This window comes from Musca domestica, unplaced genomic scaffold, assembly GCF_030504385.1.
Source record: "Musca domestica strain aabys unplaced genomic scaffold, Musca_domestica.polishedcontigs.V.1.1 12, whole genome shotgun sequence".
NCBI classification, from domain to species: Eukaryota; Metazoa; Arthropoda; class Insecta; order Diptera; family Muscidae; genus Musca; species Musca domestica.
The window spans coordinates 7420912-7448089 of NW_026712155.1; the positions used below are offsets into that span (position 1 = coordinate 7420912).

Below are 27178 nucleotides of genomic sequence, written 5' to 3' on the forward strand. Positions count from 1 at the left end.
CCCGAGCTCAATTATTTGGGGAATGGAATACTGCGATATGTTTAGCTCACGAGCTATTTTTCGGCCACTATCACGCAGGATTCGATCAAGTCGCTTCTTTACTTATCGAACCATTTTTGCTGATGTTGCTGTTTTCTTCCGTCCACTTCCGTGACGTCGGGCTACGCTACCAGTATCATGGTAACGAGCGATGGTACGAGACACAAACGATTTATTCACATTTAAATGCTGGAGTGCTCTAACGATAGCCACTTGTCGTTTTCCAGCCAAGTATAAAGAAATCACACTATCACGCTTGAATTCCATCACGAATAACTTTTTTTCTGGAAAATTCTCACCAAAATGCTTTTGTAAGCTTGCGAACAATGTAACGAGCTGCCACTGGAATAATTTTAACAGTGGCTTAGAAATGACAGCAGTCTGAAGTTGGTTGCAGTTTTTTCATCTTACCCGTACGAAAGATAGAGCTCTGAAATTTAACAGAAATCTTTGGATTACATCCTTGAAGGTTGGTATTTTAACCAAAATAATCCTCGTGTTTTTATCTTCAATATTGACCAAGAAAATACATACCTAAAATCGACGGATTCCAGGGAATCTTAAATCGGAATTTACAAAAAAGTATGAAAGAGAGGTAAACTTTCTTCCAATATTTAGGATATTTTGCGATCTAAACATTAAAAAACTCGGGTCTTCTAATTTTAACTCTACTTCTGTAAACTGCTGGAGATTCTTTTTAATTCTTAAAAAAATAGTTGTCCTTGATGAGAAGTTTTAATAAGTGATGAGATTAAGCTAAGGCACAAACCATACAAGTTTTAATAGTTTAGACACGGCTAATAAAAAATATAGCCTAAATTTGTCTCCAGTTTACTCTATCTCTCTCTCTCTCCCTCTTCCTTCCGATATCGTGATAATACGTTCAAAATTATATAGCAAAGGCACAAACCACGAGAATTTTACTAGAGTTCCGAGAGTTAATAATGGGAGAGATAGAGAGAGAAATGCTTAAATCTCCCTTCTGTTTACTCTCCCTCTATCTCACTCTTTTACTCACTTTAAACTTGTTAATAAAAAATAAATCTCTTTCCTGTTTACTCTCTCTCTTCCTCTCTTTCTCCCACTATTAACCCGTTCTGTACTCGAGTAAAATTTTATATCAGTTTTCGATATCTTTTGGCAACCCACCACCCGCTCTCTTGCGCCAGCATTCATTTCCCTAGCTGCGACATCACTTCTAATAGTCTTCAAATTCTCTATGACAATATAAAATTAATTTTATTCATTTGTTTTTTTTTTGTGCTGTATATGTTCCCACTTTGCCAGCTGCAAGCGGATTTTTCTACAACAAAATATATGGACGTATGAAATAATAAAATATTGTTAATATTGTTGCCAATCGCCATATAATGTCAATGCAATTAACATAATTTTGTGACGTTATCAAAGCGTTGCTATTAATTCGCAATGTCACACTTACACCCATGCGACAGCTCACAGACGACTACATGCAGACATTCATGAGTAGAGCACATGTTCTAAGTTGTCTTCCTCTATCGATACTGGGTGGAAAATCTATGTGACTATGTATGTGAGCAAATGGTAGACTATGAATGACGTCGTTCATCGAAAAAAACTTTTGTAGAGATTTTCACTACATATACAGTTAGCTTTGTAGACATTTCAAATTTTTCTTTACGATCTCAAAATCCCTAAATTCATTTTGATCGATTTTGGCGACATGACTACTACGTTGTTGATAACGGTATCCCTACATTGGCCATCGAAAACAAACCCATTTAATGACATTGTTTCCCAGCATAAATGCTTGGCTGCCATCGCAAATGATAAGGGGAGAAACCGTTCACCGCCTTGACCAAATGTGATTTAGTCTAGCGTTTGTTTGGCATCAAAAACCCTTTTCGAAAACCCTAAATTTGTCTCCAGTTTACTCTATCTCTCTCTCTCTTCCTCCCTCATTATTAGCCCTTTCCGAACTCAAACAAAATTATATTTCTAACTCAATTTCTATTGATATCCTCCTGCAGTCGCTGACCCCATATAATCCGCTCCAGCCCGATTAGTAATTTCTCTTCCGATATCGTGATGATGCTTTCAAAATTATATAGCAAAAATACAAACCATGAGCATTTTACTAGAGTTCCGAAAGAGTTAATAAAGATAGAGAGAGAGAGAGAGAGAGAAATGCTTAAATCTCCCTTCTGCTTACTCTCCCTCTATCTCATTCTTTTACTCACTTTAAATCCGTTAATAAAAAATAAATCTCTCTCCTGTTTACTCTCTCTCTCTCCCTCTCTTTCCTCCACTATTAACCCGTTCTGTACTCGAGTAAATTTTTTATTTCAATATTCGATATCTTTTGACAACCTACCATCCGCTCTCTTGTCCCAGCATTCATTTCCTAGCTGCAGCTATCGATACTGGGTGGAAAATCTATGTGACTATGTATGTAAGCAAATGGTAGACTATGAATGACGTCGTTCATCGAAAAAAACTTTTGTAGAGATTTTCACTACATATACAGTTAGCTTTGTAGACATTTCAAATTTTTCTTTACGATCTCAAAATCCCTAAATTCAATTTGATCGATTTTTGCGACATGACTACTACGTTGTTGATAACGGTATCCCTACATTGGCCATCGAAAACAAACCCCTTTTAATGACATTGTTTCCCAGCATAAATGCTCGGCTGCCATCGCAAATGATAAGGAGAGAAACCGTTCACCGCCTTGACCAAATGTGATTTAGTTTAGCGTTTGTTTGGCATCAAAAACCCTTTTCGAAAAGAAATTGTGGTCACGAAATTTTCTCTTATCAGTCGCGTCTATGCAAATACGAACAAATTTCCCTACTACTTTTTTGGCAAACAATAAAAATGGTCGTACCGTCCACCACAGATGACACTTGAAGCGCTGAAGGAATGTTGAAAGGTAGCGTTGATGGGCATCGCTCAGTCAGTGATGGGCAGAGGCATATTGAAAACCGAAAAAAATGTAACAAAGGCAAAGGTTGCTTATAGTTCGATGGAGGGTAAAGGGATGTTTAGTACAAATGGTACAATATTTAGTACCATTTAGCATGTATTGCCTATTTTTAATAGGATTGCTAAAATTAATGTGTCATCTTCTTTGGCATATTAAAAGCAAGTCTCAGTACTCTGGGGACCATAACAAAAACATTTATATTTCCAAAAAATTTTTTTTAAAAATTCTAGGTCTACCCGTTCTCTTCTTTTCTCTCATCGAATATTCTGTACTCATAAAGTACTATTCTACAAAAAAAAAAAAAAAATATATTTACGCAAATTTCTTTGTCAAAGATAAATATACAAACAACAAGTCATAGCTCTAGTTCTTCCCGATCGAGATTTTATACCAATGATAAGATATTTAATGTCCGTGAAGAAAAATTGTAAATTATGACAGCAAAGACACAAACCATCCAACATTTATAAAAATCATTAAAATTTTAAAAATATCTGTGCACCAACCAAATGCAAGGGGTTTGTGTCTTCGCTTCAACAATTTACAATTTATTTTCACGGACATAGTACAGTTTTGTTACCATCCACCATACTATGGAGGGTACATTAGCCATGCCATTTCGTTTGTAAATCATCAAAATACTCATGTCAGACCCAACAAATTATAGATATATTCTTGATCGGCGTAAAATTCAAAGTCGATATTGAGATGCCCATCTGTCTGTGTGTCTCTCTGTTGTAATCACACAATCTTTCGAACGGATTGAGATATAAGGCTATAATTTTGCACACATGTGTATATTGCCAGTACACAATTGGCTATATCGGCCCACGTGTTCATATAGCCCCCACATGACGGTACCTCCCCATATTCGGTACCTCAAAATATCATTTATCAAAATAATGGTTTGAGACCCTATGTCTCCTTGGACACAAATCTATTTCAGGACACTAGGAATCGTGACTTTATGCAAATTTTGGCACATCGGAAAGTATTTATTAAAATTAGATCAAATCTGAATATGATTAACATTAATTGACTTCTTCAGCTACCTTCCGCAGAGACGGCCAACATTTTGTAAAATCTGAAATTCCACATAAGGCAAAGTGAAAAATCTCTTGCTTTTGTGTTGATCCAATAACAAATGTTATATATATTTTTCAAATTAATGTCAAAATTTTCAGAGAAAATAATTTACCTTACAGAGCAAGAACAGATCATCCATTTTTGGGCAAACTTTGTGAATCCTAATGTTTTTTATCAGTGCTATGTTAGGTGCGAAAATGGGCTATGTCGGCCCACTCTATCAATATCGGTCCATACCTCCGCCACAAATAGTCAACACTTTGGTGATTATAACTATTATAAAATGTGATGTAAGAGTCCGATGTCCTTCAAATTACACACATCACAATATTTTTATAAGCCCGAGGTCTGGTGTGAACATGGAATATATCGGTCCACTCTTTTTGGTACCTCCCCCACAAGGGGCCAACATTTTTAGTATCCATGAAGCTCATTAAACGCGAAATTAACATCCGATTTTATTCAGACTTAGTACATCTCAATATTTCCATCACCACAAGATCTGTCATAAATATAGTAGAGATCGGACCATTTCTTCTGGTACCTCCCCCTCAAAGGGTCCAAGTTTTGAATAACCAAAACTATTATAAAATTCTAAATAAAAATTCGGTTCTCTTCATATTTCGCACATCGCAACATTTTTTATTAAAGCAAGGTTTTGTGTAACGATGGAATATATCGGTCCACTCCATCTGGTACCCTCCCACAAAAGGACCAAAATTTTCCGATTCTACAATTGAAGTAGACAACTCGGTTAAACCACCAATGTGACATTTCCTACAGGCCATTCATAGACATTACTCTGAGAAAATCCATCAAAAATGGCTGGGCGAAATGGGATGCACCACCTCCAAAAGAATCTGGCCCACACTCTCAGAGAAGAGAACAATGTCGCTGCTGTCATTGTCGAAAGCTGATCTAAAACTTGTGGTGGGTATCATCACAGGTCATTGTAAGATGAGGGCTATGACCTCGAAATGGGACAGCGACGACATTTACTACTGTAGGATCTGTCAAGATGAAGAAGAAATCGAGACAGTCGAACACTTGCTCTGCCACTGCCCAGCACTCATTAATGTGAGACACAGACTAGTGGGAGAACTAGTGTCACATGATCTGTCTTTCTAAAACTGACCCTATAGTAATCCTTCAATTAGCCAGAAGATTTAAGTGGCTAAAGACGACACGGCAAACTCCTCAGCCGTAGATCACACTCTATAACTCTACCTCTTACCTTCACCTCTTCTACCAACCACTTCTTCCTCTTTTCTTAACATTCTTCTAGGATGAACACAATGGACCTATAGGTCTCCGAGTGGAGTGGTTGCCACATGGTAACCGTACGTCCTTTATCCTAACCTAACATCCGATTCCATTCAGACTTGGTACATATCAATATTTCCATCAACACAAGATCTGTCATAAAGATGGTAGAGATCGGGTCATATCTTCTGTACCTTTCCCACAAAGGGTCGAACTTTTGAATAACCAAAACTATTATAAAATCCGAAATAAGCATCCGCTTCTCTTCTTATTTCGCACATGACAACATGTGAAGATGGAACATGTTGGTCCACTCCTTCTGGCAATTCCCCCAAAAAGGGTCCACATTTTGAATAACCATGAAGCTCATAAAACGCGAAATGAATACCCGATTACATTCAGAATTGCTACATTTAAATTTTTTCATTAATATGGTAGAGATCGAACAATTTTTTCTTGTACAACAAAACGCTACAAGAAGGCGAAATAACCATCCAACTTTCGCACAAACATTTTTGCTAACACAAGATCTGTTGTCAAGATCATCCTAGCAAAACTCCGTCTAAGGACATTTTTAGAAAATCCTTTTTTCCATGTGGAAATAATCTTTTTTTTGGAGTTCTATGACTTTCTTTTAAATTGTCTTGAGTTTTTTTGATATTATATCAAAGCCTAGCTGCAAAAAGGTGTGGATTTTCAGGACTTCATGTCCGAAAATAGTGGATTTTTTACGAATATTTTCAAGGACATTGTGGCAAAAATCATGAATCTGATGTCAGTCAGAAACTTACTTGGCGAGGTGATTTTATTTAAATTATTATTTTTAAATTACATTTTAGCAGAAGCCTTGAATTCTATCAATGACATTTGCAAAAAAATCCTTCGTTATTTTATTTTCGAGCCAATAATTTTTTTCCTAGGTTCTTCTGTCTCTACAGACTTCTTCTTCCATGCCAATTTATTCTTATTTTCTACAACTTTAGCTAACAATTTCTTTGAAATTTCTGTTATCGTTAAAAGGAAATCACATTCCCATCAATACAATTGTGGTGTCAATAGCAATTCTCAAATCTCACTTTTTCACCATTGCTAACAACAAAGTTTCTGATGTCTGCGACCTACATTTCAATCGGCCAGAAGTCCATCAAATGTTTTTCAAATCCAAACAATTCGCAGAAATTTGTCTTTAACAAAATTCCCCAAGTGGTCGGTCATGTCTAGGTTGTTGTCTGGCTGACTAACTGCAAAATTAGGCCTGGATTTAATGTGGGGGTGACAATGGTGGCTACGAAGTAAAAATGCAATCAAATGATGGAGGGAGGCGGTGGGGGTTGGATACCGTATTCACTGCTAGACACTGTCAATTGAATTAAAATGACCGAGCCGACAATAACATAAAATAACAACATCCACCGCTAAACTAAAGTAAAATGACATCAAAAAAGCGAAATCAAAGGAGGAAAATAATGCGACAACAACAACGGCTGGACAGACAACCAATCTGCTGACGGACAGACATAGAATTTTCCCCATATAACATGGATTTTGATTTATTCGCAGCTTGTTGTCAATTATGTTTTTGTTGGGAGAAAATTTTTGAGTCCACGTTTTTACGTCGCATGTTTTCAAAAGGTTCAACGTGTGTGTTGTGAGAACACACAGTGAGAGAAAATCAATATCAATATGTTATTTCAGTATCTCACACATCAGATAGGTATATCCAGAAAGAGATGAAGGTAATTATGGGAAGTAATTAAAATATAAATAATTCCTATTTCAATTTTTATAAATTCCGAGTGATAATAGCAGAACTCAGAGTACCAAAGGAGTACAGGACAAGGGTGAAATCTGCTCAATTTCGAGTACATTTTACTCTCATTCGACTACGAGCAATGCATACTCGCTCTTTTACACAAATTGCAATATTCAGCTTCTGCTTTTTTTTCCTGGTGTTTTCCAAAAACTTGAACCCTATGTGGGGAAGGTGCCAGAAGAAATGGTGCGATCTCTACTATCTTTACAACAGATTTTGTGTTTATGGAAATATTGAGATGTACCAGGTCTGAATGAAATCGAATGTTAATTTTGCGTTTTATGAACTTCATTGATATTCAAAATTTTGACCCTTTGTGGGACAGGTACCAGAAGGAGTGGACCGATATATCCCATTTTTACAGCAGATCTTGTGTTTGTAGAAATAATGGGATGTGTGAAATATGAAGAGAACCGGATGCTTTTTTCGGATTTTATGATCGTTTTGGTTATTCAAAACTTTGACCCTTTGTGGGGGAGGTACCAGAAGAAATGCACCTAGCCTAGCACTGATGCAAATATTAAGATTTGCAAAGTTGAAGCAAAATCGGATTATCCTTTCTCTTTCTGTGCAGTAAATTATTTTCCTTGAAATTTTTGATATTTTTTGAGGAAGCTACCGAACGCGGTCTAAGTTTGATAATGATATTACCATGTACCAAGTTTGAATCAAATCGGATACTCCCTTCGAGAGTTATAGGGACGGACATCTCTAGATGGACTCCAATTGTCCTGAAACGAATTTGGCCCAAAGAGACCTAAGGTCTAAAGCTGATATTTTTATGAGGCACATTTTGGCCGTATCAAATGATATATACCCTCTCTAGCCATATGACTGAGGATATAAAAAGGGTAAGAAATTCGGGTCGATTCTCAAGTATTATTTTTCAAGTATAATGCCAATTCCAGGATAATTCTGCTTTCCCAATATGGATTTCAAGGGAATGATTTTGAAGAGTCTATCCATTGGTATTATGAAAAGGATAGAAAGTTCGGAAAGATTCCGAGGTATATGAACATTTAAAAGGTTAATTCCTTGGGACAATCAGCCTTACAGGACAATGTCAATGATCCATTATTGAAATCCTTGGGGATTTCAAGGAGAGTACTCTGTCAAAAATGATAGGAAATTGGAACTGATTCCGAGGATTATGGCCATTTTTTAAAGAAAGAAAACTATAATTTCGTTCCGGGATGTAGATGAGGAGATAAATTGTTCCATCTTTGTCTATCGATTTGTATGCCCATTTACTATTTAAATTTCACTCTGGTTTACTCTCTCTCCCCCTCCCTCCCTCTCTTTCTCTCTTTATTAACCTTTTCTGAACTCGAGTAAAATTCGCATGGTTTATGTCACGGCCTTATAAATATACGTTATAAATCTTCTAAGACACCTTTCGAGCTATGTAACTTCCTGCTTACCGACTTATGTATTCTCTCCTTATTTCGTACTAATTCCATAACCCTTTAGCAACGAAACATACTTCATATGCTACACAAATTGCATGCGATTTTATTTGAAAAAAAAAGCAAAACTATATCAAATATCTTTCCCAACACGTGTTGGCTAAGCCAACTTTGTCGTGCTTCTATCGGCAGTGATTAATCGCCAAAATGTCAATAATAAAAACGTCAGAATCATTGTAAATAATTAATTCCCGGAGACACTTGTTGCAGTGCCCACAAATGGTTTTAGATGCTTAAAAGCGATGGTGGCGGAACTTTTAGGTTATGCAAACGATTTAACTGCAAAACAATTCTAAGTTCAGTTGTGTGAGGAAGTTAGGAACGACTTAAACTAATATTGGACAGACCAAAATCTTTATGGCCGCATAATGCAGGAAATGTAAAACCTTGAAAATTTATGAATTGGAGGACCCCATTCCATGATTTTTCAAGAAAAATATATTTATTGGATGTAGTCTAGAATTTAGTTTTCCAAACTTAAGTAATAGTTAATTTTTTTTATTAAGTCATATAATCGTTCTATCCTGTCATTTATTAGAAATTTCTCTTATGGTCATTCCATCATTGTAAGTTAGACAGTTGGATAATGCACACATTAGCCTTGGAAAGAATTATCGATGCTCTACAAAACCTAGAGATCTTGTATCTTTATTAAGTCTTCCCAGCTTTGGGCATAATATCATTAACTACTCCATCTTCCAGCATCATATAATACTCTTTACCTGCACCTTCCGCTTTAATGCAATGAATAAAAAAGAATTATTATCTTTCTAAGCCATAACTAACCTAATGTTCAGCCCCTTTGGCAAACACTTAACAAGACATTTCTGTCGATTCATTTAACACCATTTAATCTCTAATCTCCGGCATCAAATCGATAAATTGTCTGGTTACTGGTTACGCCCTCCTGTTTACATTGTTCATAAATATGTTACAGAAACACACACCTTCTACAAATTACATAGAAATAAATATAAATTTAATTTCTAGTTGAACATGACTTGATTGGAAAATGCTAAGGAAGAGGAGGAGGATCACAAAAAAAAATTCCTAAGTATTTTTATTGAGAAGATCTAAAAATGTTAACCTTAAGATGCACAGATTTTATAAGAGAGAATCAATAGATCTTCTCTGAGAATATATAAATAGATCTCAGAGGAAATGAACAGATCACTGAGAGATTCAATCGACAAATTTCCTATCCACAGATCTTTTAAGACAATATTTAAAAATCTTCTGGGAAAAGATCTATATATCTTTGGGAGAAGGTCTACAGATCTTTTACAGCTTTTAATGTGAGAAGATCTACGAATCTTAACAGATCTTAAGTGAGAAGATCTACAGGCTTTCTATGAGGAGATCTACAGATCTCTTATGAGAATGCCTATAGATCTTCTATCAGGCTATCTATAGATCTTCCATGAGAAGATCTACAGATATTCTATGACAAGACCTATAGATCTTCTATGAGAAGATCTACAGATCTTCTAAGAGAAGATCTACAGATCTTTTATGAGAAGATCTACAAGTCTTCTATGAGAAGACCTACAGATCTTCTATGAAAAGACCTACAAATCTTCTGTGAGAGGCTCTTCTCATCTTCGTGAGAAAAGCTACTGATCTGCTATGAGAAGATCAATATATCTTCAGTGGGAAGGTGTGCAGATCTTCTGAGGAAGGATCTACAGGTCTTCGATGATAACGTCTACAGATCTTCTATAAGAAGATCTACAGATCTCCTAAAATAATAACTTCATACCTTCTCCCAAAAGATCTCTAGATCTTCTCATAGAAGATCTGCAGATCTCACAGAAGATCTGTGGTTCTTCCTATAGAAGATCTGTAGATCTTCTATAGAATATCTGTAGATCTTCTATAGTATATCTGTAGATCTTCTCATAGAATATCTGTATATCTCCTCATAGAATATCTGCAGATCTTCTCATATAAGATCTGAAGATCTTCTCATCGAAGATCTGTAGATCATCACCCAAAGATCTGTAGATCTTCTCATAGAAGATCTGTAGATCTTCTCATAGTAGATCTGTAGATCTTCTCATAAAAAATCTGTAGGTCCCCTCATGGAAGATCTGTAGAAAATAGACTCAAAAGTGCTAAAGAGTTGCTTCGCTTGGCCGAAAGTGGTGAACTGCCGAATTTGGTTTTCTCCGATGAGGAAACATTCATTGTCCTGCAGTTTGTAAACAAACAAAATTATCGTGTTTACTTGCGAAATAGGTCAGCTGAAAATGTGCACCTCCGGTTGCCCACCAGAACTTAAGCGCCGGCCATGGTAATGGTGTGTTCCGCGATAACAGCCGATGGTCGTTCTCCGCTCGTATCAGAATAAATGCCGAATATTAGGACGAAAAAATTCTTGAGGGTGTATTAAAGCATTTTGGCCGCAGACCTTGAACATTCCGACATTCATTTGCAGCGCACAATGACCACCAAAATCTCCGTTGGACTATTCTCCATCCGTTGGACTATTGTGTCTGGAGTATTTTGGAAAGCAAGTTTGGCACTAAAAAATACAAAAGTGTCGATCACCTCAAGCAATCGCTTCGCCGGGAAGGGGCCAAAATACCGCAGAGTACATTCGGGCAACGTGTGACGATTTCATTGACCGTTTGAAGACCATAATTCGTGCCAAAGGTGAACAATTCGAACAAATTTAAACTTATTCTAAAATTTTATGCTATTTCCGATATTTTTGGCCTTCGTTCAATAAAATTTAGAAAAAAAATAAAAATTATGGCGTATGACTTTGTTGCAGTTTTTTATCTCACCCTGTAGGATGCCTACAGTGCCAAGAAGATGCTGGAGGGTGTTGGAGGATTTCCATGTATAGAAGATTTACAGAAGGTATTCTTCCTATTTGTGTTTTTGGGCATGGAGGACCTTGGAATGATCTCCTATTTATACAAGACCTTTAGAGTTGTTTATGTGAATGGTTGGCAATGAAATAAAATACATATCCATTGAAAGATCCCCATTCCACCGCTTTTCCATATAGAAAATCTTCTAGGAATATGTTGTCTGCAAAAAAAAAAAAATCTTTCAAGGACTTCCATATGCAGAATCCATAGAATTTCAATTTCTCTCTCCAAATCTCCACTCTATGTCATTAACATCATTTGTCTGTGCTCTGTCTGGTCGGTATTTCTATTGAAAATCTCCGTCCATCAAATACAAAAAAAGAAATAAAGTAAGACAATTTGCCTCAAGTGGTGAGTGGGCGATAACGAATTAGCCGGTCTGCCTTAACGCATTGCCAGACAGTTTAATTAAAGATGCCGGCTCATTTAGAAAATTTTTGCAATTTGTTGGTGAAAAATATATGAACGCAATGACAAATTTGTGAAAATTTAAGACTGTGGGAAAATTCTCAATGCAGCGGCTATGCAATTGCTTCTGTAGCATCGAAGTGGTTTGGGGTTTCTTTTGTGTGTGAAATTTCAAATCTTGATTTTTTTCTGACTCGGCACATGTATTTCAAGGAATATTGACGTGGGAGGGCGAGAGGATCTTATTAATTTATCCTAGGAAAATTTGAAGTGGGCGTTTTGCTGCAATCGAAGGACCAATTAATTCTCAATTAAACAATTTTGAAATTTTCTTTAAATTTCTAGTGCTTGGTTCCCTGGGGTTTTCTTCTTCCACGCCCTTGTTTGCCTCATACCACTTCTGTTTCACATTATTTCAATCATTTGCTTTTTATTTACATTAAATATTTTTGTGAAATTGTTCCGAGCAATTTCCTCTATTCTCATAGACAATATTTTTGTATAGAAAATCTTATTTTTTGATTTTAATTTGATTTCTTTTTTTCCCTCTCTCTCTCTATCATTGCAGCAGTTCCTTTCTAAAAATATATCAACGGCTACAAAAAAATCAACAACAACAAAATTTTTGTTTGTGATTTAGCAGCAACAAAGATTCAATTTGAAATTACAAAACACTTGCACGACTACTACGTCAATCACGGCAACGTTCAAATTCCGCGGTGACCATGTGGCCAGCCAGCCAGCTAAACTAGACGTGAAATTCGAAGGAAGGAGCCAAACCAAAGCCCTTTTTCGCTGAGTGTAATGCAAAAATAAAATATGATGAGAATTTCAAACAAAGAAAAATCTCGATAATGGATGAACCATAATCGCCGAGATTCTTGAAATGATCTAAATCGAAAGAAAGAAAAAAATAAAATCTGAAATCTGAAAATTTGAAAACATTTTGTGACATTTTAAAGAAAAAAAAAAAAAAAGGAAAGAAATACTCATTTTTGATTTTTTTTATCCAAATCAATCTAGTCTCAGTCCCGATTGAGATACAAAAAGTGTAGAGTGCGCGCTCCAATCTCAGTTTTTCGTTGAAGTTGAACTTTCACTTCCCGTCTCGTCTCGTTTCGTTTTTCCAGCACCTCGTTGCCCCACCCAACATTTTGAATGGTTTCTGAGGACAGCAACTGGCACAGCAGCGACACCATGTCCGACACGGACATGCACGATTCGAAGAATGACATTTGCGGTGGTGCTTCCAGCTCCAGCGGCAGCTCTGGCACCCCACGAACCAAACCGAATTGTGCCCGCTGCCACAACCATGGCCTGAAGATCAAATTGAAGGGCCACAAACGTTACTGCAAATATCGCTTTTGCAATTGTGAGAAATGCCGCCTGACAGCCGATCGGCAGCGGGTCATGGCCCTGCAGACGGCCCTGAGGCGGGCCCAGCAACAGGACGAGGCAAGGATCCTGCAAATGCATGAAGTGCCACCGGTGGTGCATCCACCCACGGCATTGCTGAATGCCCATCACCATCATCATCATCCGTTGCCGCATCACATAACGCAACAGCTGCACCACCATCCCCATCATCCACATCCGCATTTGGTGGATGCCTCTGCAGTGGCGGCAGCCGCTGCTGCAGGAGTTGGTGTTGGCCCGGTACCCCCGCATCATATTGCTGCTGCTGCTATACCTACAATACGTTCACCGCCGCACAGTGATCACAGCGCCAACGGTGGAGGTGGTGGCGGCGGAGGAGGAGGAGGTGGTGGTGGTAGCGGATCAGGTGGAGGCGGTGGTGGATCTGCTGGTGGTGGTTCAAATGGTGGTGGCGGTGGCGTTGGTCCCAGTTCCTCCAGCATGAACGGCATGGCCAGCAGCAGTAGTGCTGCATCTAGTTCCACAGCACCACCACACCACACCCCACCGGATCACACACATCATCACCACCATCATCATCATCCACATCCCCATTTAGTTTCGGTGCCACCGACCGCACAATCTGTCGATAGTTCGTGTGATTCATCGTCACCGTCGCCGTCCTCAACGTCGGGTGTGGCCGTACCGGTATTGGTACCGAATCGAAAGCCAAATCCAGAGCAACAACAGAATGGTGCTGATATGTCTATAGGTAAGTCTTTTTGAGAAAAGTTATTTATACACATTTATTCATAAAATATGGGGTGAATGAATATATATCCTGGGAGGCACAGAGGGGTTGGGAAGAGTGAAACAATTTTGAACATTTTCGTGGATATATCCTGAAGAAAATGGGGGCTAATTTACCCATGACGAAAAACGTGAATGCGAAAAATTCCATTCCAAATAGGATTTCCAATATTTGATTTAATTAAAAAATTTAAACTTCGCCATGGAGGAACAGGCCCAATATCTCTGAAATTGAGCCTGAGGAAAAAATAGCTCCGTCTGATTTCCAAAAATGTAAAGTTTATGCTCAATACGGAAAAAGAAAAATGTCAAGGATATCTTTGTACTGCGGAATCTGACAGAAGATAAATCTGTCATTGAGAGGTGCCTAACGTCGAACACTGCAGACTGTGTGTGGATGAGCAAGAGAACGATTGAACAATTTTTATGCAACTGTCCTGTTCTGTCAAGGGAAAAACTACGAGCTAGGGGGCTCTTGTCCAAATATTTCTGCCTGAAATTCGTCTTTATTGAATCTCTAGCCTACAGACTCTCCGCCCCTTCAGCTCTTTTTAAAAAACCCAGGCTAACCAAGACCCTCGTACAAAATGTCAAGATTCTCAATCTGACTGACTGACTCACTGAGAATTAACTTCCAGGTGAAACGGCTGATGTTAGAATCTTGACATTTTGCACGAGGGTCTTGGCGCTTGGGCTCGAAAAGTACTAAATGGTACAAAATTTAGTATTGGGTAAAGGGCTGGAATCCCGAAATTTGATATTGAGGATTCTCTTGGTATCTGTTATTAAGATATTGAGGTGGTTTTGGAAATGTGTACTATAATTGTACGAAAAAGTACTAAATGGTACTAAATTGTCTATGGCTGAGAGACGGAGCTAGTTTTGTTATAATTAACTCCCAGGCTTAGAATACAGCTACATAGATTCGGCTTATAGATAGAGTATTCGGCTATTTAATTCCTTTACATTAGCTGCCTTGTAGTAACTTCGTCTATTTTGACACCCTGACCCACAGAACGTTGGTATATTTCTTCCTGGCCTAATCGTCGTGCTTCTCCTCGCCTGCATAGACTTTCCGTCCTTTCAACTCTTCTGTATATATCCCCTAACCTTCAGTTCGTATATATGGATTCGTTGGCCTGTTTATATACATTTCTTGACCCTTCAACCCATCTTTTTGAACTCACTGGCCTATAGTTCGCCAACAAAGGCCCTTCAGCCTTTAGCTCTTCTATATAGATTCCCCAACCTTAAATTTGTGTTAATTGACTTCCTGGCCTCCAATTCCTACAAAGTGACTCCCTGGTATTATCCTCGTCTGTATTGATTTGGGTAGTCTGCATAGACTTCGTTTGTCGACATTTCTTACATCGCCTTCAATTCGTCTACATTGACGTCCTGTCCCACAGCACGCCCAGGCATTTTCCCCTCTTATTAGCGCTTTATTTTATCTGTACAGACTTTACGGCCCTTCAATTCTTTAGTATACATAATCCGACCTTCAGTTCGTCTATATTGACTTGTTGTCCTACAACCTGTTTGTATGGATTCCTTGGTCCTTCAAATCATCTTTTTAGATTCACTGACCTATAGTTGGTCTGCGAAAGCGCTCCAGCCCTTTAGCTCTTCGGGAATTTGAATTCCCATCCTAAAGTTCGTCTAAATTGGATTCTTGGCTTACAATTCGTATTAGTTGACTCCCGGGTATTGTGCTCGTCTATACAGATTTGGGTGGTCTGTACAGTCTTCGCCGCCCTTCAGGGGCTGTATCTTTCCGGTATAAACTCTCTGGCCTTATGCTTTCCTAAATATTACTTTACCTTGCTTACACAGATTTTCCGGCTCTTCTACGCTTTCAGTTCGCCTATTTGCACTGCTTCTATAAATCTGCCCGCCCTTCTGCTCGATTTAAAAAATGTATTCTTTTGTCCAAGTTCGGCAATTGGTCCTTTATCACAGGAAACAATCACGGCGTCTTCTAACTAAAGGAACCATCAAAGGGACTTTTATAACGAAAGATTTTTTGGAAGTCTTCAAGAGACATTCTATTCTTAAACCATATTTTCGAAATATCTTCCAAAAAGGGAAGACCTTCATGTTGTATCATGTCATATTCCCAAAGGTCTAATAATAAAGGAGCCTTCTGCTTTCAGTTTGCCTATTTTTACTATCTCTTTAAATTCCCCCGCCCTTCGGTTCTGTTTGTTTCCCTTTTGTTTCGGCTCTGTTTTTAAAAAATTCTCTTTTGTAGAATGCGTGCATTTGACCCTTTATAACAAGAGATCTTCACGGGGTCTTCAAGCAATAAAGCCCTTTAAGAGAACTTTTATAACAAAAGACTTTTGGGAGATCTTAAAAATATATATTCTACCCCAAACGTACCTTCGCAATATCTTATACAAAAGAAGACCTTTAAGTTATATCATCATTCGCCCAGAAGTCTTTACGAATATGCTTATAAAAAAAACCCTCTATATCCTACATCTACGAACAGCAGGGGCGCTTAAAGGGAGAACAATTTTTGCACATGATTTGCACTTTCTGGTAGAAAAACTAATTCTTTAGTTCACTGAGTTCTCCCCCACACGATTTGCTGTGTATGCAGTTTTCCACAGTTTCCACAGTTTCATCTCTCTATATACCTCTAAAAGACCTGCTCATCCGTCTTTAACTTCTGTGAACCCCCCTCATATTGTAATTTTCTAAAATCAACCTCCTTCTGCCAAGCAAAATTCTCAAAGACGATTCTCTTTTGGACATAAAAATTCTCTTCATCAAATAATGATCCAGCCCATTTAATGGGTAATATATATAATTTTGAATTACACCCTGTAATAATAGCCGAGATACCAGAACAAATGGAAAATGTTCCATTTCAGTCGTTCTCTTAGAATCGCCCACCCAATTGTGGTCATGTTCGTAACGCCTTTTGCATCAGCAGCAGAAGAAGAAGACCAAAGAAAAAAAATGGTAGTGTGTTTTTCATTAAAAGTATCTGTTCAAGGTATTATTTGCCAATATCAGTCAGCCAACAAGTCAGCCTGCTAGCTAGCTGGCTGGCCAGGTTATGTAGCTCTCTAGCCAAGCAGCCATTCCGGCAACAGCATTTATGCCAGTCAGCCGGCCAACCAATCATTGTCAACATTGGAACATTGTAGTCTTTCCTCGTCTTAGTGTTCTACAACATGTTTGGCATTGTCTTGGCAATTTGTCTGTGTTTGTTAACATGGCCAAGAAAAGAACAAAAGATAAACGAAGAACAAAAATTAAAATTTATGAATTTCTTAAATTACCAGATATGGTTTTGTTGTTGTAATCTTGCATGTAATATTACGAATTTTATATGTTTTTTAGATATGTGTGTTGTATGACAAATGAATATTAAAAAAAAAAAATCTGTAAACCGGACAATATTGTAGGGAACATGGGCCTGAGAGGTACGGCTATATGAGACCCTCATCATAGAATATTAAAAAATTGGACCTGAGAATTGAGAAGCTATTTGGAGTTTTGATATTCTGACCTAATACCATCACCAGTATTTGAAATTGGTATAAAATTAGTATGAAACATATTAAAAAGCAATAAGTTCGACTGGGCCGAACTTTGAATACCATCCACCATTTGAAACGAATTCGGAAATAAAATACTTAAAAAAGTCTGTTAAAATTTTAAAAATACCTAATATAGCTGTGATATTGGGGTCTATACGACGTCATTACCAAATTCAAATTCGGTGAATAATGTAGCTAAAATCATAGAGAGGTACCGTTATATCGGAGCTAAAATCATAGGGAGGTACCATTATATCGGAGCTGTGCGAAGACCTGGACCAGCATAGACAATTTTCTGTCATAGGCTGTAGCATCCATTACGAACTTTAAATTTGACATCTCAAACAATTTCGGTGAGTATTGTACCTAAACTCGTCAAAATACCGAATATAGGGAGGTACTACTACATTGAGCCTATACAAAGACCTGGACCTGCAGAGACAATTTTCTGTCACAGACTGTAGTTTCCATTAATTGAAATGCGTAATTTGAAACAATTCCGGTGAATAATGGCGATAAAATCACAAAAATACCGAATATGGGGAGGTACCGTTATACGGGGGCAATACGAAGACGTGGACCTGCACAGACAATTTTCTGTCATAGGCTGTAGTATCCACTACGAACATCAAATACCAAATTTGAAAGAATTCCGGTGAGTAATGTCGTTAAAATCAACAAAATACCGAACATCGGCTATTTATATAGGTACCGTTATATTGGGGCTATACAAAGACTTGAATATGCACAGACAATTTTCTGTCATAGGCTGTAGTATCCATTACGAAGTTCAAATACCATATATGAAACAATTCCGGTGAGAGGTACGGCCATATGAGACCTACATCATGAAACATAAAAAATTGGACCTGAGAATTGAGAAGCTATTTGGAGTTTTCATATTCTGACCTAATGCCATCACCAGCATTTGGAATTGTCCCATATAAGTATGAAAAATGTCTTTACATCGGGGTATAACCTCGTTTTGGTATAGCCCCCATACTATACCAAAACGAGGACCGCCATGACCCATATTTTGTACAATTGATTCTACATGTAAGCCAAAGGCCTGTATCAAACTTTACAGCTCTCACCTCTACTTGGAATTTCCCATCCCCCAGACCATGACCCGAACATTCTCACACAGATACGTTTATGAGCATTTTTTGAGCTTATGAGCATTTTTTGAGGAATAATTTTACCGAAAGTTTTAAGTCACCAGCAAGTCACCAAATGTCTCTTTTTAGTCCTTTTTTTCCAAACATGGTTAAGAACTCCTATAGCAAGCAAAAATATTTTGCAAAATTATTTTTCATAAAATTCTATTATAGGTATATAGGTAGGAAGACATCAAAAGTTTAAATCTTACATAAAAGTCAGAAATTCGTATACAGGGTGAGATGAAAAAACTGCAATCAAATTCAGACTGCTGTCATTTCTAAGCCACTTGTCCGACAGCTGTTAAAATTATTCCAGTGATAGCTCATTATATGGTTTACAAGCGTACAAAAGCATTTTGGTGAGAATTTTCCAGTTATTCGTGATGGAATTCAAGCGTGGTAGTGTGATTTCTATATATTTGGCTGGAAAACCACAAGTGACTATCGTTAGAGCACTCCAGCATTTAAATGTGAATAAATCATTTGTGTCTCGTACCATCGCTCGTTACCATGATACTGGTAGCGTAGCCCGACGTCAAGGAAGTGGACGGAAGAAAACATCACCATCAGCAGAAATGGTTCGAAAAGTAAAGAAGCGACTTGATCGAAATCCGCGTCGCAGTGGCCGAAAAATGGCTCATGAGCTGAAGATATCGCAATATTCAATTCGGCAAATATTGAAAAATGAGCTCGGGAAAAAACCATTGAAATTTCAAAAAATGCAAGAACTTACACCTCAACAGAAAGAAAATAGTTTTAAAAGAGCTAAAGAGTAGCTTTGTTTGGCCGAAATTGATAAACTGCCGAACTTGATTTTCTCCGATGAGCAAACATTCGTTGTCCAGCCGGTAGTAAAAAACAAAATGATCATGTTCACTTCTCAGAAGGGTCAGTTGAAAATGTGCCGCCATAACAGCCGATGGTCGCTCCCAGCTCTTATTAATCGACCGTGACATCAGAATAAATGCCGAATATTATCGCGAAAATATTTTGGAGGGTGTATGAAGGCCTCGTGCACGCAAATATTTTGGCCGCAGGCCTTGGACAATCCAACAGGACTCAGCACGCGCCATTGTTACAAATTAAGGTTCTTCCCTTCATTTCCAGCGTACAATTTTGGAAAGCAAATTTGGCACTTAAAAATATCAAAGTGTCGATCACCTCAAGCCAGCGCTTCGCCGGGAATGGGTCAAGATACCGCTGAGCGACATTCGGGCAGCGTGTGACGGTTTCATTGGCCGTTTGAAGGCCATAATTCGTGCCAAAGGTGACCAATTCGAACAAATCTAAACTTATTCTAAAACTTGCTGCTATTTCCGACATTTTTTGCTTTCATTCAATAAAATGTAAAAATTATGGCGTTTGACTTTGTTGCAGTTTTTTTTATCTCAGCCTGTATGTATTTTTAGGGTTTTTACTACTAATTTAACATGTTTTCATTCTAAGTCAAAATATATATTTTTCGGGCAAATTGTCAAAGGAAGAACAATTCTATATCAAATTTCATTCTGAGTCTCTGTACAAAAAAAATTTGTATTCTTTAAAATTTTTTCAAATTCCGACAATTTTTTTTCAAATTCCCTGCAAAATTTTCTAACAATTTGTATAGTTATTGTTGACCTTTGATCAATGTATTTTCTTCTGGTTTTTCGTTTGGCTCGAGGTCAGAATTTAAAAAAAACAGACGAATTTGTTTTTTTATATATTAATTTATTTGTCCGATATTTCGACTATCTTCGATAGTCATCATCAGGGATTTGAATTGAATTTTAACTCTTCTGTTTTTAAGTTCTCTGATGCAGCTTTTCCATCCTTTCCTTTTTACTCGAATTTTCTAACAATTTCTTACATTGACCAATAATTTCACTGTGGGGAATTCCAAGTGGATTTGATAGGTCTTGGTTTGTAGAAAAAAAAACCCAAAATATTTTCGGGTTCTTAGGCCACACTTTGTTTAAAGTCTCTATATAGCCTTGATCTAATGCAAAGCACCTCAATATTTTGAGACATGTTTTGCAACATTGAATCTAAGTCTTTGAAAGGTAAATAATTTGTACCTTTTCCTCTGAGGCATCGACTACAAAATTTCTGTACTGTCCCCTTGTCCCCCCAAATAATGTTCACAACAATAACCACCTCCCCTCTCCTCCCTGATTCTTATCTATTAAATGCCTACTCCACCAGGCCAATGATAATGGAGATTATTTACAGTTACGCCTCCATTGCGTTCTGACACATTTGTTAAGTGTGTTTTGCAGTAAATTTCAATCCTAACACATTTCAAAAAAATGATAATCTACAGGCGTAATACATGTCAAATAATTATAGTTAGATTGGTGGAGAACATCGAAATGACATGTTAATGGAGGCAAGGCATGCAAGTTGCATCCAGGGGTAAAACTCAGTGGAAATTCAATAACTGAACTGTGAAATTATTTTGCCGCGAAAATGTTAACAGGTTAAATGTTGTAGTTGTTGTAGCTGTTCGATATCCAACAGGCATAGCTTGACCATTAAAAATGCCATTCAATAATTTAAAATACATTAAAAAATGGGGTTAATTTTCCAATGTTCGCCGCTCCGTGTTCATTCAGAGGGGGGAAAGCGGACATGCAAACCATGCTCCAAAGGTGGACACATTCGTTATTGTAATTCTAAGAATGTTTAAGTTTTTACAGGAGAAGAAGAAAAAACAATTAATTTCCCACTCAGCGCATGGTTGCTTTTAAATGCCCAGAGGCTGCATCATTTGCAAAATTATAGCTTCGCAGTAGAGTTAGGAAATAAACAGGTAGTAGACAAGTTATCATGCCAGATATGGCATCTGGTATGACTGAAAGAAAATGATTAAACATTTTATAAAAGGGTGACATAGATGAAAGCGAAGCCGCAAACATGTTCTTTTAAAGATAGAAGATCTTAAAAAAAATTGTCAGGAGAGAAAATTCTGAACATGTATTATATGTCTTTTAAAAATAAAAAATAATTTGCAGGTCTGAAAGAGCCATTTGATCATCTCATTGAGTCAACTCTATATTTAAGGTCACCTGTTGGTGTAAGTCCCATAAAAGATTTTGGATTACTAGTAGACCTTTAATTAAGAATTCTACAGCTATAAGATCTTCTAAAACTGAAAGTTCTTGAGAAGCTACATTTTGCAGACCTTTTATGGATGTTAAAAAAATGTCTAAAGCCCCATGATATCTAGAGATTACTGAGATCTTCAAAGTCACAAGTCGCCTCACAGGGATTTTATAGACCTTTAACAATTTTCCCATATATATATACCTTAATATCTGTCTTTGAATGTCTTCTGCAGGCTTTCAATGAGTCTTCTTTACATAAAAATCGGAAGATTTTTTTCTGTTTTAAGGCTCTTTAACAGAAGACGACATCTTAAGTGTTTTCTATAGCTTAGTGAAATTTAACAGGGGTTCTATAGCTAGAATACCATTAATGGGGTTCCTAAAGATAGAAAACATTTTACAAGTCTTCTGTAGGGGTAGAACTTATGAAAAAAATTTTCTAAGGGTCTTTTAAAAGGGTAGATTTGGAACAGTTCTTCCCCACAGAAAACACCTTGTACGTACCTTCTGGATAGGAAAGGTATTGTCCTGGCCTTCTCTAAATAAATAACGCAATTCAGGTATTCTGCGATGGTGATGTACGGATATATATAAAAAAAGAATTTTTACAGGTCTTCTTTAGAAACTAGGCCTTGACCAGGTATTCTACAGAAATAATCCATTTACAATTCTTCTACGGTAAGCCAAACTTGTACAAGACTTCTAGAGGGCCTTTCACAAGACCTTAAAGAGATACTGATCTGCAACAAGGCAAAGAATTCATATTGGTCTGCTATGATAAAATACCGAAAAAAGGCATTCTATAGGGAGAAACTTTGTTCAGGTCACTTAAAAACAGAAAAACTTGTAGAGGCCTTCTTAAAGCAGACCTGATATAGATCTTCTGCAGAGAAAATATCATATTCTGGTCTTCTGTGTACAGAAGACGTTGCGCATGTTTTTACGGGAAGAAAGCCTTAAACATATCCCTTAGATAGGGAACTTCAACTGATCTTCTATATGAAGAAGAAGAACTCAAATAAGTCGTCTGTAAGGCAATGGACTCGTACTGGAATATTTTAAGGAGATTTTTTTGTTCAGGTCTTTCGTAGAGAGGAAGCATTGTTCAGGTTTGCTATTGGGAAAAATCGTATACTAATTCTTGTATGAGGACAAGACTTAAAGGGGGTATTCTCCAAATAAAAAGTCAAGTACGTATATTTTGTCGAGAGAACTCCTTATATATGATCTCGAACGAGAGAGAAGAATTCCAATAGGCATTCAACATAGGGAATACCTTATCCCCGATTTCTTATATAAGAAAATGTTACAGAGGTTATCTATAGGGAGAGATTTTTATAGAGAAGATACCTTGTGCAGGTCTTCTAGAGGAAAATATTTTGTTCAAATTGTCTAAAGGAATGTATTCCATAGTAAAAAGACCTCCTACAAGTTTTCTTGAAAGTTTTGTGTCGACTGAAGAGATAAAACCTTTTATTGGCCTTTAACAGCAAGGAGGTCTCGAACAGGTTTTCAACAGTGGGAAGACCTCTTACGAGTCTTTTGTAGGAAGAACAGTTTATAGAAAGTAGACCTTGCACAGTTTTTTCTATTTAGAGAAGGTTATGTACCTGCCCACTAGAGAAAGAAAATATCTAGTAAAGATTTCTTAAATAAAAAAATGTTCTAAAACTAGAGGACTTTTTCAGGCCTTCTGTAGCCAGAGACATTTTATTGCTGTTATGCCGCTGGAGGACCGCTTCTATAGCTAGAAGATTAATTTCAGCTCTTCTATAACAAAAATATATTTAGCTGATCTTTTGTAGCTCATAGCGTTTTTAACTGGAAGGTTTATCGGTAGAATCATCTGTATTGGTCTGTCTAGGAAGAAGTCCTTGAACGAATACTTTCTATAAGTCTTTTACATAGAGAATATTTTATAAAATTCTGTTACAGAGAGAATGAATTGAAAGGAGAGAAAAAATTTACTACAAGACTTCTACAGAGAGGATAAACCTTAGAGGTCTTTTATAGTAATGAGAGGGGAATTTGTGTTTTCTCCAGAAATGAAAGCTTGTATAGGTTTTCTGTAGACAGGTGTCATTGCATAAGTTCTCCTTAGAAGACCTTCTTATATAAAATCGATTTTTCAAGACTATACAACTTTTTCCAGACCTTTGTTGGATTTTTGTAGCTAAAATACTACTCTTTTATACCTAGAAGACTTATTTGAACTCTTCTGCAACTAGAAGATATTTTACTGATCTTCTATAACTGAAAGGATTTCTATAGAAAGTATGTTTATAGAGAGAATCCCCTCCAGAGGAAGAAGATCCTCTATGAGAGAGAGAGAATACCTCCTACAATTCTTCAACAGAGAAGAGAGTTTTCCACAGAGAGAGAGAGAGAGACCTTTCATAGGCCTATTTTAGATGAAATAGATTTTATGACCTATTTAAATACTCCTCTATAGCTGGAAGATATTTTACTTGTTTTCTATATTTTCTGCAGGTTTGTAAGCTAAGGCTCTGCTATTTCCAGATGGCCTTCTACAGATCGTCTATCAGTTCTGCTATAAGAAGAAGATCTGGTACATTTAATAAGTTTTGTATGAATATATGCTCATCAGAACAGATGTTCCACAGGTTTTTTTTTCTGGTAGGAGACCATCAACGAGTCTTCGGTAATTAGAATGATTTTTACAAAACTTTTTTAGATGCCCTATGTCTTTTACGGAGGAAGGTTAATTTCGCCTCTCGTAAAAATAACTTTCTATGAGTTTTAAAATAGAAGCAGAACTTCCTATGCCTACTTCTGTGGAGACAATAATTACCAAAAGAATTCGTTGGACAAAAACCCCTCCAAATTCTATGGGTAAGAAGCCTACTGATGAAAATTATTTCAATCATGATCCTTCCAAGACGGTTGCGGAAAGAGAATCTTTCATGAGCTCAAATATATTCAACGTATGCTCTCTAATTAGAAAACCTGCCTGCATCAAGGACATGAAAAGGGAATGGAATTGCATTTCATCCACATATGTCACATTTAATTTTAAGACCACTTTTTAAAACATTTTCGTTCATTTTTTTCACACCCCTAAAAACCTTTTTTAGGTTCATCGAACCCATTATAAAACAAACCAAAAAGACGTTTTGAGTGTTAATTATCTTCTAGGGATTTATTTGGCGAATTTTCAATTATGAAGAAACAATTCCAATGTATCTCACAAAAGCTATGCAAATTTTGTGAAGCTAGTCACAGCATGACCTATGTCAGATAATGTTGCATACACACACAATTTACTAATATTCGAAGACCATTTCTCACAATTTCAAAATTAGCATGGGAAAAAACATAATTTACTTAAAAAATTTGAATTTTTGTTTTTGGTTACTGTGGAGAAATTTGCAGAATTTTGCTTGTGGCACAAAACTGAAAACAATTCATTTGATATTAAATTCCGCACCATCTATTAATGGATTTTTGTTTTTATAACTTTCTATTATTTGCTTTGGTGTAGGCCTTGCAATGGATTTCCAGCCATTCCAGCACAGTTTTTTATTTATATTCCTCATTGAACGCCCTTCTAAGTGTTTCCACCCCAAGGCAATGATGATTTCAAATTTATTTCACGTAAACAATCAACACAAATATCGATTTATATCTTTGTGGTCATTTGTGGTTAGGCCCTCCAAGCGCCAAGTCTATTACAGAGGCATATCCCATCTATCCAACAGGCTTTGCCTTAACGTGTTAATAAATACATTTTTTCGATGATAAATCCAGATTATTTTCCATAGATAAAATTCTGGTTATGAAGCGGAAGTTTTAAGAATTTCTGTTGGCATGGCACGAAATAGATCGTGAGTAGGCTGACGATGATGTTGACGATGATCATGCTGGTGCTGATGGTAATGATGATGAAGTTGATCTGGTTTGTGAAATGCTGAAAGTTTTCTTTATTTCTATTATTTGGAGGATAATCTAGAAAAACAAGATTGGAAAATGAGTTTATTATGTTTGGTGAAGAAATTGCTAATGCAGTTAGATTTAAAGCAAACACTGTTGGCGATGCTATGTGAGAGGGGGGTCTTTCTTCTTTTTTTGTAATTTGTTATACATGTTTTTTTTTTGTAAAAGGAGTTTTATTATTCGAAATTCCATTTTAACTATTGTCAATTTATTGCGAATAGTTTTATGGTCGATTTTTAAAAAAATAGGCTACTAATGTTGTGTTTTTTTGGAATTTTTAAGGACTTTAGAGACAAAATCTCGTTTTTGGGATTTTTCCAAAGAGAGTTTGAACTGTAGTCCTCAATTTTTAGAATATTTCCTTAAGTCAATTTCTATTTCTTTTTATCCGTAATTTATCTTCATATCCACAATCAAGTATATTAGAAGACCTACTAAAAGACTTATATGGGCAATATCTCACCAAAGGTCTTCTATGGGCACAAGACCTTGCCAAGGTCTTTCAAAAGCGTTTCGGAGACATAATCGAGAATTTCTTTCAGAATATTTTTTTAGGGATTATTAGAACAAAGCTACAATTGAATTCAATTGATTAAATATCTTCCTTAGGTTTTCCGTCGTTAGATAATTTTTTAAAAGTGCCGAAGACCTCCATTGGTCAGAGTCCAATGACCATTCAAAGTTTCAAAAGTGTCGAAGGACTTGTAGGGACTGATGTCCTCCCAATTGTATTTTCTGTACGGATGATCTTACCAGAAACTTCTGTGTACAGTAAATTTAGCACAGATCCACTTAAGACAGAAGATCTACCAAAAAAACATCTATGGACAATACAGTACCAAAGGCCTTCTATGGTCAGAGGATCTTGCTAAGGTTTTTCATAAACCTGAGGAAATTTCGACAGAAGACCATCCATAGTTGTTCTATAGACAAAATACCTTTCAAGAGGTTTCAGTGGATCAAAGACCTTTAATAGTTTTCCTGTGGTCAGGAGTCTTTCCAAATTTCAAGGTTTCAGTGGATCAAAGACCTTTAATAGCTTTCCTGTGGTCAGGAGTCTTTCCTCATATGGACCCAAGGTCTGTTGTGGTCTTTTATGGGCGGAAACCTCTTAAGTTTCTTTCAAAGACTTTCTATGTTCAGAAGACCAGTATGGGCCAGAAAATCGTATATAAACAGAAAACTGTTTAGAGGCATTTCTAAACACTTCTAGGGACAGATGACCTCTCTAATGTCTTTTCTGGATGGAAGACTTCACAAGACTTCTATGGACTATATGAAACCAAAGATCTTTTATGAGGGCAGGACCTTGTTAAAGTCTTTGAAAGGCCTTCTA

The 27178-nt window shown here is 36.9% G+C and overlaps 1 protein-coding gene across 9 annotated transcripts in view; it reads left to right on the plus strand.

Moving 5' to 3' along the window:
- Window positions 1-27178, plus strand: part of LOC101895413 (protein doublesex) — a 289473-nt gene that overhangs the window by 39337 nt on the left and 222958 nt on the right. For 7 of the 9 annotated variants that reach the window (XM_059118139.1, XM_059118143.1, XM_059118136.1 and 4 more), the window contains one exon: window positions 12491-14050. In XM_059118139.1, the coding sequence (XP_058974122.1) occupies window positions 13081-14050 (970 nt within the window). In that variant the 5' untranslated portion in view covers window positions 12491-13080. The remainder of the gene's footprint in view (window positions 1-12490; window positions 14051-27178) is intronic. The other 2 variants (XM_059118140.1, XM_005178102.4) reach the window with 1 other exon arrangement.